Here is a 14,173-nt window from a genome sequence, read left to right on the forward strand (position 1 = left end):
GAGCCAGCAAAAATATGTGGATAGTCTCCTAAAGAAGTTTCAATGGTAGATTGCAAGATTGTAGCCACTCCCATGGAGCAGAGTTCAAAACCTACCAAAGATATATAAAAGCCTACACTCAATGACAAGTACTATTGGCAACTCATCGAATCTCTTATATACCTTGCTATCATTGGAATGCAGCCAAGAGAGCCTTGAGGTACATCGAAGGTACAGAGGACAGTTTGGAATAGAATACAGAGGAAGTCATCCAAGGTTGCATGGACAGTGCTATGCATGAGATCATGAGAACAGGAGATCCACACAAGGATATGCATTTTTCCTTGGTCAAGGTGCTATATCATGGTTGTTTCTTTGTCTTCAACAGAAGCAAAATATAGGGCACTCACAAAATAGGTGCATTTGAGTCTATATGGCTTAGAGACTATTGTTAGAAACAGATTACTTTGATGAGTCAAAGCCAACAACAATATACAGTGATAATCAATCGACTTAGGCAATAGCCAAGAATCCAGTATATCACTACAAGACTAAGCACATTGAGGTCAAAGAGCACACATTTCGTCAAAGAAAGAGTGTTACTTGGTGACATACATTGCAACAATGTGACAGCAAAGAAAACGTTGTACATATCTTTACCAAAACATTGGGAAAGAGCTTTTGAGAAACATCAACAAGCTCTTGGAGTCTTGGTTTGACGTAGAGGAAGGACATGTCCATGAAAGCGGTGTGATGGAATGTAATGCTTAGTCCTTCTTCATTCCCCATAATCACCATCTTGAGGGATGGCCTACTTCCTAATGTTGATCTTAAGGAAAAGTGTTTGAGGATTCATGTCAACATCATGTGTTATCATATGTGCATAGCTCTAACACATAGAGTGCTAAAAGGGACAAGGGTTGGAAACCCTAACCTTAACCCTAAAAGGGTTTGTATATATTCATAATTTTCAACTAAATCTAGTGCACAAGTAGTCATTTAACATGTGCTCTCTAGTTGTGCCCTCTCTCCTCATGTCTACTCTCCCCTCTTCATATTTGTTCACATGTCAAAGGTTCAACCTCTAGCGTGGGACTCCAGAGCATTCTCCTCAATGTTTCTAATCACCCTTCTTCATTCCCAGTGCTTGTCCTCTTTGTCTTCTGAATCATTGTCAGTCAATTGGAGGAATCTGACTCATTAATGGTTTCAAGTTCAGCTTGCACTATAGATTCCACCATTTTCTCCAAAGTGAGGCTATAAATGTCAGTAAAGGAGACAAATTATTTGAGATTTTGAGAGGGAAAAAATAGAAATTAAACACCTCATGATTGGGTTGATTTACTTGTTGTAATCATCATAAGAGATGTCAAACTTGTCCATATATTTATTTACTATAAGGTCTTTCTAGTCCATGTGACCTAACTTCATTAACACCTGAACTAAAAGTCAATCTTTGCACAAGTAGTTTGAAATGAATAATTTGGGATTCTTACATTACATTTTGGGTGTTGAGATGGAACAAGAAAAGGAAGGCATATTTTTTAGTCAAATAAGGTAGCTTGACTCTATGTTGGAGTAATTTGGAATGTTGGAGGCGATACCTCTAAGTATAACAATTGAGAATGGGTAGACACAAAACATGCAAAAGTTGGAAAGTACAAAATTTTATGGTCGTACATTATACCGATAAGAGGTTGGTAAGCTCGTATATTTGATGACATCAAGATGGCCCATTTCTACTATGCAATAGGGCTTGTGAGACAGTTCATGGTGGCACAACTATGTGTCCACCATTAGACTAGAGTGAAGCAGGCTTTCATATACCTTAGTGGCATATATAGGGAGAGACATAAGAAAATCATAGCATGGGGGGTTCTATGATGCAAAGTGGGGAGAAGGATATATGTGCATGCTAAATTCTCATTGTGTGCCTTGATCTAGCAAGAAGCAAGAAACCATGGCATTCTCTATAGTAGAGGCTGAGTATATATCTCTTCCATGGTGTGCATGTGAAGTAATTTGTCTTCAAAGGATCTTGGTGCACTCCAAGATGGTGCTACCATGATCTTTTGTGATAACCAAAGTTCTATTTTAGGATATATGTGCATGCTAAATTCTCATTGTGTGCCTTGATCTAGCAAGAAGCAAGAAACCATGGCATTCTCTATAGTAGAGGCTGAGTATATATCTCTTCCATGGTGTGCATGTGAAGTAATTTGTCTTCAAAGGATCTTGGTGCACTCCAAGATGGTGTTACCATGATCTTTTGTGATAACCAAAGTTCTATTTTAGGATATATGTGCATGCTAAATTCTCATTGTGTGCCTTGATCTAGCAAGAAGCAAGAAACCATGGCATTCTCTATAGTAGCGGCTGAGTATATATCTCTTCCATGGTGTGCATGTGAAGTAATTTGTCTTCAAAGGATCTTGGTGCACTCCAAGATGGTGCTACCATGATCTTTTGTGATAACATGTGCAAATGAGTCAAAGTCTGAAAGGCATCATCTGTCCAAGTATCTCTACCACTGAGCTAGTAAAGGAGCTCCGAAGAGTATGAAGGAGCTGACAAAGAACATGAGGGTCGAACAAAGGAAGCATGAAGAAGTCTGGTTGCGAGACGATCGGCATCATAGAGGGGCAGGGAAATAGCACGACACAGCCGTGTGGTACTCTGCGGTTGCGAAAGGCAAAACATGACTATGTCGAGGAGAGCATCGATGGTGTGGTACCTATGGAGGAGAGCATCAATAGAGCAGGGGAGGAGGAGGAGGAGGAGGAGCGGTGAAGAAGAGGAGGAGTAGGAAAGCAAAATTAAAGGGGAAGGAGGGGACTTACAGGTGAATAAGGGAAGGGGCGCCATAGCAAGGATTGCAATGCCGATCAAGGTTGCTGCTGCCACTAAATTCCGTCGTGTAGATATTGTCGCTCTGTACAACTATAATAGATCCTGTCACTTCGTTGATGCGCGCTGCAATGCTAACTGTCCGTCAAGGCTACAGGAATCAAGAGATGAAGATGCATGACACATGTAACTACCTCCACGTTTGCTATCCAATGTAACTACCTCCACGTTTGCCATCCAATCCAAGATCTAATGGTCAACATTGCATCCAATCAAATGGTCTACATTTCCCCAATGCAATCCAATGGTCTACATCTCCCCAATCGTCCTCCCCAAGAGAGAAAAAGATACGATTATAGCTTCAGGCTTGATCAACGCCTGTTGCAGGGATTTCTGTAATGGTCGAGCGAGGATTAGCCAGGAGGCAGGTGGGTTGTAAGAATGAGTGCTCCAGAATGCCACGACAGATGTTGCACGTGCATGCTACTTGAGCATTGTCGAGCAGGAGCACTCTCTAAGATCCCGTTCCTGCGTTGCGCCAAATTGGCAAATCTGTCACGATTTGCCAAGGTTTGCCTTGTTCTCGTGAATCACCCCAGTAATCTTTGTGGTGATTACAGACCCTGTTGGAGATGGGATTCTAGACTCTCCAAGCAGGCATATTAGGTGCTTGCATCACCTACTTTTTCCTGCCAACTTGCTCGTCTTCATAGCCTATGTCATGGAGTGATCTCAGCAAGCAATTGCGAGGCAGAGGGTGTCCCCACATTGTCCTATTCAGGCAAATATGCCAAGTTTTGCTAGTACTTGCCTATGCTTGGCCTCGTAACCTTCGTTGCCAACTCTTGGCAAAACTTAGCCCCACTGGAGATGGACGAAATGTTTCTACCCTGGCATCTTGGGGCTAGGAACCAGAATCTCCTAGCGATGAGCTTTCTCCCAACATTTCCATCCACCAAAGGCTGGGACCCAAGAAACTTGAGAGCGCAAGAGCAAGCACAACAAGCATGTCATGGGAATGGAGGCTAGGCCGCGCCCGAAGAGCCAGGACGTAGGCATCTAGGGATACGTGGGAATGTCCCCGGGCCACTTGGCTGCCAACTCTTGGCAAAACTTAGCCCCATTGGAGACGAACGAAATGAGTTTCTAAGCGCAAGTTCCCGCGTTGGTAAATATGCCAACATATGCCAAAGCCTGCCCATGCTTGCTTTGTTCCCATGAGGAGCAGTGGGATTCTCGATGCCAGAACTTGGCATTTTTGCGCCAAGGTGGAGAGCAAAAAATTTGCTGTCCACCTTAGCATTATGGGGCCAAGGCTCACTATAGCTCTCCCATTCGTTGTTCCAGTGCAAATCAATTTCTGACATGCTGACTTGCTTTCGTCAGATGCTACTGCAACCTCGCGGGAACATATTCCAATGGGTTGCTTGCATTTGCCAGACACCTAGAATTGTTGTTGGAAAGGGCTGTAACATGGCATCTCGGGGCTAAGAACGAGGATGTAGTGATTCAGGGAAGGTGGAGATCTCTCCCACCTATGAGCTATCTCCATCCACCAAAGGCCCCATGGGAGGAGCAAGCAAGTCATGGGAATGGATGCCGCGCCCGAAGTGCCAAGACGTAGGTGTGGCATGTTCCAATATTAGACTAACGTCTTAAAGTTAAACATTCTCCGATTAGCTTAAAAAGGATCATCTTCTTCATAATCTTCATCTTCATCTTCATCTTCATGTTTTTCATGCATACGCCATAGCCTGTGCTCCTTTCAACCTCCATTGCCTCTGCTCCTTGCAAGCTCCATAGCCTTGCAAGCTTCTCTCTCACATCCACAGCCTCTGCTTCGCGCTCCTGCTTCCCTTCTACATCCTCGCACACTTTCCTGCTCTCCTTTTTGGTTTGCTTGAAAACTCAAGATCTTGTAGCAGTGTTAGATGAGTTCTGTCGACGCCCACGGTCGTCTCTCGCCCCATTTGGATAACCTTTTCGCTGCCATGATCTACTCCATGGTCGGAGAACCCTCTGTTGACGATCAGCTCCGGTTCCAGCTTGGCCTTGCGCACAATTCTTTGCTCGACCTCCATGCTCAGCTCAAGGCATTGCAGCTCAAGTGCCAATCTATCGAGTGCAAGTATGCGGAAGCCAAGGTGGGTGGTCATTGCATTTCAAATTGTCTGGATAGCTGTTGTTGCTCGGTACAGTAGCACCAAGCTGTTGCCGTCACGTTTTCTTGTGCGGAAGGCCTTGTCTCATGCGGAATTACCCTCGTGCAGGAGGAGTCTTCCCTCAACGCTAGAGCACTGAAACGGACGATTGGAGAACTAGACACCTTGAAAGGTAGTTTTGGACAGTTATTGAAGGAATGTGAGCTCTATCGGAATGATAGAGAGGTTTTTGAGGAAGCTGCGGAGGATGCCGAGGAGCGTCGAGCTGAGGCAGAGAGACGCGCTACTGAGGCAGAGCAGCGAGCACTCGAAGCAGAGCAGAGGGAGAGGGCCGCTCTACGCTTGATTGAGGCCTTATTGAAAGCCTCGCCAAGCGGAAAACAGAATGTATGCTGCTAGCAACTTCTTTCTTCTCTTTGTTGCATCTCTTAGTCTTGATCAGCCCACACGTGCGATCAAAGTTCACAGGCGAGAATTTGCTCTTCCCGCTGCAGGCATGCCGGTCGCCAGAAGCGAAGGAAAGGCTTGAAGGCACAAATGCGCCGAACGCTTCTGAAGCAGACCAGCTTTCCTCATCACCCACTGCCAGGTCGAGTGTTTTGACCACCAAGCAGGTAAAGTGACGAAAGTTTGAAACTATGTTCAGACAGGGCCTCACAGAAGAGAGGCGAGCTCAAGAGTCTTACGAGTAGGATATGACATTGTTCTTGTGCAGGCAGGCGCTGTTGATTCTGTTTCACGAAGTCTCAGTAGTCGACTGCCCAAGGTTGCGAGAGGGTCAAGGAGGATACTCTTTGAAACCTCCAACAGTCAGGTTGAGAACACCAATATTCCCAGTCGCAGAACTGATAAGGGTGTAACAGTAGAAAGAAACAAACCTCTCGGCGAAAATTGCAAGGTACACTTCTGAATGCTTGTCATGTATGCTGCTGTATCCTTCCAGCCTGAATCTTTCTTAGATACCCTATCCTTCAGGTTGGCAGGATCCGCGATCTAAGGCCACAGGAGAAGGAGAACTTCAAGTTTGTGGAAGCAGAAGCGGGAGTGATCATAGAGTAATTCCCCATTGATGTTCTTGATCCTCGCATATCTATGTAAGCGGCTCGCAACCTTAAGGGGAATGAATCTGAGTGGATGGCTTCGACTGTGTGTAGGCAGGCAGCAGAGTCGGAAGATCCGGTGGTTAAACATCTGGCGGAATTGCTAATTATTGTGATGGAAAATCTTGTCAAGGCCGAGGCAGAGGTATGAATTGAAGAATTCCTTGCAGAGAGATCATGCCCTTTGCCTGCTTATGCTCGACTGAATCATACTCCCTTTTTGGCAGGGTGACTTCATTCATGCAAAATACTGCGAGCTTAGCAGATTGCTTATGGACACGCTTGTTACTTTTGGCATCCTCCCTGAATTTTGCCACAGAAAGGTAACCATACAAATCTCCTTGTCAGCTTGTTTTTGATTAAAAGGGCGGCATACATTCATGTCTCCAGTGTGAATGGGTTTCTTCATCTTTACTTCTATCGCAGGTGGCTTATTCAAGAAATCCTTCTGCAAACATTTGAAAATTAGGGGAAAGTTGACCTTCCACAGCGTGCCAGCAGAGGGATACATAGGCAACATCAGGCCTTCAGATTTGTCAACTTGACAACAAGGGTCAGGCCATTAAATTTTGAAAATTGGATATAGAAGCAGCGAGTCCAATCAGGACAGGCTGGACTGTACATGAAATGGCATTTGAGTTTCTCAAATGGATCTTTTTACGTCCAAGGCAGGAGAAATCAAGCTCATCAATACCATAAAGATGATATTCTGGTCACTGAGGCACGAGGAAAGGCACGGATCACACAATGTCATATCATGGGCCTCGTCTATCAGGAGTTTGTCCCTTGTATTTCCTTTATTTCAATAAACAAGTTTTTTTGGGGAATGTGCAGAGAGAGAGAGAGAGAGAGAGCCCTTCATTTTCCTTCCTTATTGGTGTGGCGGCAGAAATCTTTTTTATCCTGCAGATGGTGCTTGTGAGAACCTTATCTCGTGTGATCACAGATTATATGACAGAAGGCTGGCAGCATCAAGAAAGAGACCAGCATGGACATCCCGTGAAAAGCTTACAGAGACAAGAAGATGAACATGGTACAGAGGCTATGACATTGGACTCATAGACTGTTGGAAAGGATCGGGTTCTGAAGAGTTTAATGAGGTAGCAATGATATGGGACATGGCGAAGCTCAAGTGGTAGCTGACAATGTGAGCATAATCATAGTGTTATTTGGCCTTGAAAAATCTCAATTGTGAGAGGCCTGCAGCTCTGGTAACTAAGCGTAATTTCTCTGATAAGCGACAGGCCATGAATGGTATAACGTATTTGTCATCAGAAGGATCCAAAACTTGTGCTGTTGCTTATTGTAAGAATTACAATTGTTGGTGATTTTCCTTCGCATGATATAAATTCTTCTTATGTAAACAGATACTCCAAAGTACCAATCATATGTTTATAAAAAACGCAGCACTTTTATCTCTTGAATGGTGTTTTAACATAGCTAGATTGCCAGGTCTTGTACTATGGCCTGTTGTACATCGGATTTGCCTTGTACAAGCCTGTATTAAGCATGAACAAGTAGTCATGGGTCTACAAACTACTTTTTGGGAAGTGAAGTTATATTGGATGTCTTCTCTTGCACCTTGGTCTCTTGGCATTGCCAAACTGTGTTTTTTGTAGTCCTGCTTTATATAAGTGTTGGCATGTTTCTATCAATGTCAAGTTGTCTGTTATACTGGTTTTCTACTTCTGATGAAAGACTTGGAGCTTCTTGTACTGCAACTGTGATCCTATTTGTAAGTATGATGATCTCAATCTTTACATGACCAGCCTAGTCCATCAAAGGGAAGGCTGGCCTCTCCTTAAGTCACATGTGCATCCTCGACCCCTTGGATTTTGTTTGATCCAAGGGCTCTGGAGCCTTTGATTTTTCTGTTTTCTTCTGTGAAGGGCAAGAAAATCTTCAAACATTACTGTGTTTCCTAATCGCTTCCTCGCTTTCGTGCTTTTCATCATTGATTCCTTGTGATGAGCAAATCTTGCTGTTTTCGCGCATTCATATGTTGGATTGTTGTGAGCTCTTGGCGGGTGGCAGGTTAGGGCGAAAGGATCGTCAGTGCCATCTCCTTCCATTTGCAGCAGTGACCCCCTCTTCCGTAAGCCCCAAAAACAAGGTACTTCCAACCTTCGCTTGGTGGATAGTCAGACGCTGTTCTCCTGTCGAGTGTGTACGGAACAAAACATCGACACACATAAAACTGATCAGACGGAACAGGGCATCATAGAATGGGAGGATATGCGGAGAAATTGAGGGGGGAAAGACGTGTTTCGCAACAGCCCAAACGAGAAGGTTCCCTGCAGGTATGACATGTGAGGTAAGCTTAATGCAACATGGGAGGGAAGGGGGAAAGAAAGGGGAGAGATGGGCAGGGCAGCAAATAGGCTGTGTAGTTTCTGCCCTGATGGTAGTTGCAGTCTATGCAGAAGAGCTCGATCCGGCAAGGATTCGGGGTGCTTTGGTTTCACTTATAGAGGTCTTTATCAACGTTGGGGTTCTCCTCGGATATATAGTGAATGTTGCCTTCGAGAGGTTGCCAAGGAATATCGACTGGAGATTAATGCTGGGCCTAGGAGCATTTCCAGCTGTTCTCCTTGGATTGGGTGTGTTGTTGATGCCAGAATCTCCATGCTGGTTAGTCACACAGGGGAGGATAGCTGAAGCTAAGGATGTACCATGAAAACCTCCAACGGAGACGAGGAAGAAGCGACGTTAAGGCTAAGAGAGATCATGGAAGTACTAGGTTTAGTCCCAATTCAGATCCCACAGGTGAAGAGTATCAAGCAGCAGCTCTTAGAGTGAGAAAGCAAGGAGAGGGTGTTTGGAATGAGACTTTATTCCCCACTAGATATGTCAAGCGGCTGCTGATTGCTGCACTAGGTGTACACTTCTTCCAACAGGTGTGTGGTATAGATGCAATTGTTTCATAGAGTCCAGTGGTGTTTGACGAAGCAGGAATCAAGAGCAGACTCGCAACTCTCAGTGCAACCATTGGAGTAGGCCTCAGCAAGTCACGTTTATCAACTACCTTTCTAGATCGATATGGCAGGAAACCTCTTCTTATCATCAGTGGTGCATCCGTGTCACTCTGCCTTGTTGCAGTTTCTGTTGCCTTCATAGCTCTCGGTTTAACTCCACAAAAGGGGCTACTCTATTATCTTCTCATCTGGATTCTACACAAAACGCTCCAGGAGCCGGAGCTGCCATCGCAATATTATTTATCTATTGTTATGTCACGTGTTTCTCCATAGGTTTTGGCCCAACAGTCTGGGTCCTCATATCAGAGATGTTTCCTTTGCAAATAAGAGCACAGGCATGCGGCTTAAGGGATAATTTCCATATGTGTTGTTATGTCTATTGTCTCAATAGGTGCCATACATGCCTAAATGTGCATTTGGGATATCCATCAAAACGGTTACCTAGAAGCTATTTTATTTTAACCTAGTCACCATTGAAAAAGAGAAGTCCTGACACCTAGTGCATTTCATGTCCATGCCTTTGTGTATATCGTGGAATTGGAAATCCCCCACATCGAGACTCCTCTGATTTTATTTTGGGGATGCTCCCATGTGCATTTCACCTTGAGAGGTGTCCGCTTTAATTTAAAGTGCCACCGTTTATGTCTGAGGGAGAGCCAGCTATATCAGCTTTATGCTGGCCTTAGCCTAAAGCTAATATAACCTTTCACATGTGAGAGCCCAAGCTCTCACATGTGAGAGCCCAACCTTTCACATGTGAGAGCCCAAGCTCTCAAGGCCTTCAAAGCCATTAACAGATGCTCAGGCAAGTCCCCACATACCACGGATCCTTGTTCCATTGGTCACGAGGGGACTCTCTTGAGGTTTCTTTGTGGCTGCTGCCAGTCCCCCATAAATTTCAACTCAAAGGGATCCACTTGATCCCATCATCCCATAATATGCCTCAAAGATTCAGCCTTCTCTACCATAGAAGTGTTTGCTGGCCTTAGCATAAAGCTCATACAACCTAGAAATTTATGTTACATGCATCTTGAAAGTGTGAGGTGGCATAGGAGCCCTGTCACATGAACATATTGTTCAAAATATGCTAGATAAAGATTAGTCGTTGGAAATACACTTCCTTAGCTGCGTGGCTTACTATAACTTTTGAGGTTGGCATTATGACTGCTTGGCATGAGTTGAATTTAAACAACTGTCCAAATCTTGAGGAGTATAATAGCAAGTTTTGGGTGCCTTTGTTGCCTGTAAGCTCCTATCAGCATATTCCTTTCTCTGAGCAGGTGGAGAAGTATTGTTGTGGTTTACCAAAGGAGCTTAGAGACTACTGTATGAAAACCAAGGTTTCTAACATGTCTCAATTGATTGAGAATGCTAACATATCATATGCATTAGTGCAGGGAAAGAATTCTAGATTCAAGGGAGCCTAGAAGCACGAAGGATAGCACAAAGAAGAAGTTTGGATCTCGTCCCTTCAAAACAGAGAAGAAGGCTAACCACCAGAAAGCTCTGTTTTAGGACAGCGGCAAAAGAATAAGAAGGCAGTTGCTTATTTATCTCCGGAAGAGATGCAGCCTTTGTATGCGGAAAATAAGTGCTTTAAATGCAAGGAATTGGGACACATATTCAGGGATTGCCCAAAGTGGAAAGAGGAGAAGGCTGATGCAGATAAGAGTGATAAAAAGGGCAAGAAATAAAAGACCATGGTTGGTTTGATGCCAGATGTAATCAGTGAACAATCCCACCAAGAGGAAGCATAGATATGTAGGGCTTGAGGTAAGATTCGGGATCAAACAACCCTCATCTTGTTTGATCCTAGTGCGAAGGATAATTTTCTCTCTCTAGATATGGCAGTCAGATTGGGGATCCGTGTAGATGAGATGGGGCCAAGTTGTGAAGCCAGCATGGCAAATCCAGAGTTTAGCACTCCTGTCACGCCCATTATAGGGAAGTGTCACTTGCATATTTAGTCTTTGGTGGACAACGAAGACTTCTATATCATGCCTCTCTCCGGTTGTGATGTTTTGATGGGAATTCCATGTATGCAACTCTCAGATGCAGTGATGGAAGCCAAAAAGAGAAATTACAGTTTGTCATAAAGGGAAGACCCATGTAATTGGCGCAAAATTAAAAGGGGAATCAGTCCTAGTTGTAACAGCTTTTGCCATTAATTCCATAATGAAAAGTCATATTTCAGTGTGCATGGTCTTTGCTAAGGAGATTCCTCTAGTGAATGAAGAGTATATTGTTTCTTGCTTGGATAAAGAAAGAGATATCTATTTAAATATGTTTTCATATTGTTTTTCAAATGAATTGCTTAGTGAGCTTCTGCCCAAACGGCCAGAGGACCATGGGATTGATATTGTGCCTGGCAATAGTCCACCTAATAGACCATTGTACAGGGTTAGTGTAGCATAGCAGGAGGAGATTATGAGTCAGGTTAACACGAACTTTTGGAGAAGGGACTCATTCAGCCAAGTTCGTGGTCTCTTCGAGTTGTTTCTAGGTTGTTTGCTGCTGAACGATGTAATCATGTACAGCCTGCTTGTCCTGATTCAATTCCATGATTTGTTTGTGAAGTTGCATCTACCCTTCTCTTTGCTGCTCATGGAATGTCTGCAATACCTGTAGTGCATTATCTGCCTCCATGGTCGATACTGTTGCACTTTTGCTTGTGGTCGAACTGATGTGTGGAGTTGTCTCTTGCAATTACGCCAGCTTTTGGATAGGGGACATTGCTTCGAGTGAGCTTCTTCGAGAGGCTGTTAGCAAAAAACGAGGCAGATCCTCCTTGCGTTGTTGCCATTTCTCCTAACTCGGAAACATTGACTTGGCCTTTGGATTTAATTTGATATTCTTTGCCGGCTTGGTGTCGGATGGTCCAGCCAAAAGCTCGGCACTAGTTAGAGGCGTATCCCAAAGTTTCTTTGCTAGTGACTGACCATACATGACCATTGTGGCTTCTTCCTTGGTGTAGTGTGCAGCTTCAAGATCTTGAATGACTTGTTGCTTCCCTTTTGCATCATCATCATCTGGATTATCATGGATGTGTTTTGTTCTTTCTTCCTAATATTGCACAATTACCTTAGGGCTTTTCAAAAGCACAAAGAAAAGGTGCGATTTTGGTGTGGGCATTTGACATTTTTAAATCCTTCCTTGCAATCTCACTCATCAGCCTGGAGTGAAGAATATGTGCCCATGAGATTGTTGTACTTGTCTTTGCTGCACGAAGTGTTGCATAAGAGTCACGGCTCATGGTGTTGGTCTTGACTAACAATTGCAATCGTTCCAAGTACCATACAAGTTGTTGTCGTCTGCATGCATTCTCAACCTTGGCGATGAAGAAGTAATTTCTCTGCATCTCGGGTGATGAACCGAACTCTTTCTGCATGTCTTCATCTACGTCTTTTTGTACACGACTTCTTGCTGTATAATCAGCAATTGAAAAACCTTAGCAATAATTTCCGAGGCAACCATGAGATTTGGGGTCAGCATACCTTTGGACTTCTGAAAAGATTCATATTGGGCGAGAGCATCAGGCTAATCCATCCAAGAATTCCAGGATAGGCTAGCATATGGCAAAAGACCAATCTTTGCACAACCATTTGCTATGCTTTGCAAGGTCGAGTGAGATTCTGAAATGAGTGAGGCTGCTCTGCAGCATTTGCTTCTTGAGCGGGGGCAAGGGCGTCTCGCTATCGGACTTCGTGTCTTCTGGATCGGGAACGACTATAGGCTTTTTCACTCTGGCTTCCTTCTTTTGGGGACTCTTGCAGCAGGCTGGGGTGAGGCTTGTCTTCTTCCCCATGCCGGCATCGCTCAGGGCGGTGTCACAGAGAAGATCATGTGGCTGTTGAGGAGCGAGGGTTGTGAGTCTGAGAGCTGATTTCGGTGTCATGTATGGCTTAGGGAAGGGTATGAAGCCTATGGCAAGTGGATTTGAACACTAACTTGCTGTAAGCATGAGCTTTAGTGATCTTGCCATCGATCTAGGGGAGGTGGAGAGAACCTTGTGAAGTCTCTTACTGGTGCCACCTCTTTTGTATTGTATGATTAGTTTTGTAGGCTCCGAGTCGGTAATAATCAAGGCTTTCAATTTACACATCTCAAGCGAGTGATCGATCACGTCGTCGTCAAGATTTGCGATGGTTCCTCGTATGTCTTGTGTGTGTCCAGTCGTTTGGGGTACAACGAACCGGGGTGGCCGTTGAAAGTGATCATTTGTTGTTTCGTACAGTCAGATCTCGACTGGAATGGGCGTTATAAGTTAGAGTGGGCTTGTACTCTGGAACCGTGATCAGATTGGACTTGGCTTAGTTTTCTTAGTTGACGCTAGGTTGGATCGGAGTCGAAACAATAGGTTGGACTTTGGACAAAGTCGGACTTGCTAGGCGTGAGCGGCTCTTTGGTCAGATGTCATATGGTCGGATCAGAGCCTTGCCTGTTTTTGCCACTATGCTCATGTGTGCTCGCACCCTCGTACCTGCATCATTAAATTGCTTTATGCTAAACACATTGAAGCTTACCGAAGATATTTTGAGATCGTTGATTTGGTTTTCTTCTATGCATGTCAGCCTCTTGTCGGACTTTGATTGAAGTGTCTGGTCATTTTTGGCTTGGCTGGTGCCTTGAGTTGGATGGTAAGAGTTGAAGTGAAGCTGCTCCATGTAGCGTTGCCTTATGTACTCCTTTTGATTGTGGTAGGATCATAGTAGAAAATGTTGAAATTAGTTACAATCTACGGAGGGAGTTGCTATAGATCACTAGTGATTGGAGATGTTTTCTTGACCAGATTTGTATGTTGCCCTAGGTTTGCTAGGTTGAGGCCTTGAACCCTGCTGTCCTGAGTGGTGTCGGGGTTATATTAGAATCTCTTGTTGTTAATGTCTTCAACCTGCATGACTGATATAAAAACATTTTTTTGATTGAAGTCAGAAGACAGCTGTAGAGATATTGTATTGATCAGTTGGCCTGGGTTGGGTTAGGTCCAATGTAGGGTTTTAACCTGAAACTATTTACTCGCTTTTCAAAAGCATTGCCATGAAGGTGAGCTAATTGGAAGGTACCTTGATCAAATACTTCCAGTACTTTGAATGGTCCATCATACCTTAGC

General features: G+C 44.2%; 1 protein-coding gene and 1 pseudogene across 4 annotated transcripts; both read left to right on the forward strand.

The window, feature by feature from the left end:
- The first annotated feature begins 4,571 nt into the window (after nucleotides 1-4,571).
- LOC147883581 (uncharacterized) lies at nucleotides 4,572-7,485 on the forward strand. Of its 4 annotated transcripts, none has more exons than XM_087399855.1 (8): nucleotides 4,572-4,970; nucleotides 5,097-5,375; nucleotides 5,483-5,602; nucleotides 5,704-5,886; nucleotides 5,964-6,043; nucleotides 6,143-6,233; nucleotides 6,316-6,411; nucleotides 6,558-7,485. In XM_087399855.1, the coding sequence occupies exons 1-8, from the start codon at nucleotides 4,758-4,760 to the stop codon at nucleotides 6,672-6,674; spliced, it is 1,179 nt and encodes a 392-aa protein (XP_087255981.1). In that variant the 5' UTR covers nucleotides 4,572-4,757; the 3' UTR covers nucleotides 6,675-7,485. The 4 variants fall into 4 exon arrangements, 3 of the variants coding, with proteins under 3 accessions (XP_087255981.1, XP_087255982.1, XP_087255983.1); XM_087399856.1 differs by having other exon boundaries at nucleotides 6,515-6,673; XR_015543795.1 differs by lacking the exon at nucleotides 6,558-7,485 and having other exon boundaries at nucleotides 5,972-6,043; nucleotides 6,316-6,407.
- A 905-nt stretch (nucleotides 7,486-8,390) lies between these two features.
- The window catches only part of LOC147883582 (polyol transporter 5-like), a 42,946-nt pseudogene continuing 37,163 nt past the window's right edge, over nucleotides 8,391-14,173 (forward strand).

The sequence above is a fragment of the Dipteris shenzhenensis genome, chromosome 28 (genome assembly GCF_047967505.1).
Source record: "Dipteris shenzhenensis isolate YYH24624 ecotype China chromosome 28, Dip_SZ_1.0, whole genome shotgun sequence".
In the NCBI taxonomy this organism is placed as follows: Eukaryota; Viridiplantae; Streptophyta; class Polypodiopsida; order Gleicheniales; family Dipteridaceae; genus Dipteris; species Dipteris shenzhenensis.

Excerpts from the sequence above, each read along its gene's own strand:
- LOC147883581 (XM_087399855.1), top strand. The coding sequence starts at position 4,758 with ATGAGTTCTGTCGACGCCCACGGTCGTCTCTCGCCCCATTTGGATAAC. Across the intron at positions 4,971-5,096 it reads GCAAGTATGCGGAAGCCAAG|GAGGAGTCTTCCCTCAACGC; the intron begins GTGGGTGGTCAT and ends ACCCTCGTGCAG. Across the intron at positions 6,412-6,557 it reads CTGAATTTTGCCACAGAAAG|GGGAAAGTTGACCTTCCACA; the intron begins GTAACCATACAA and ends TTTGAAAATTAG.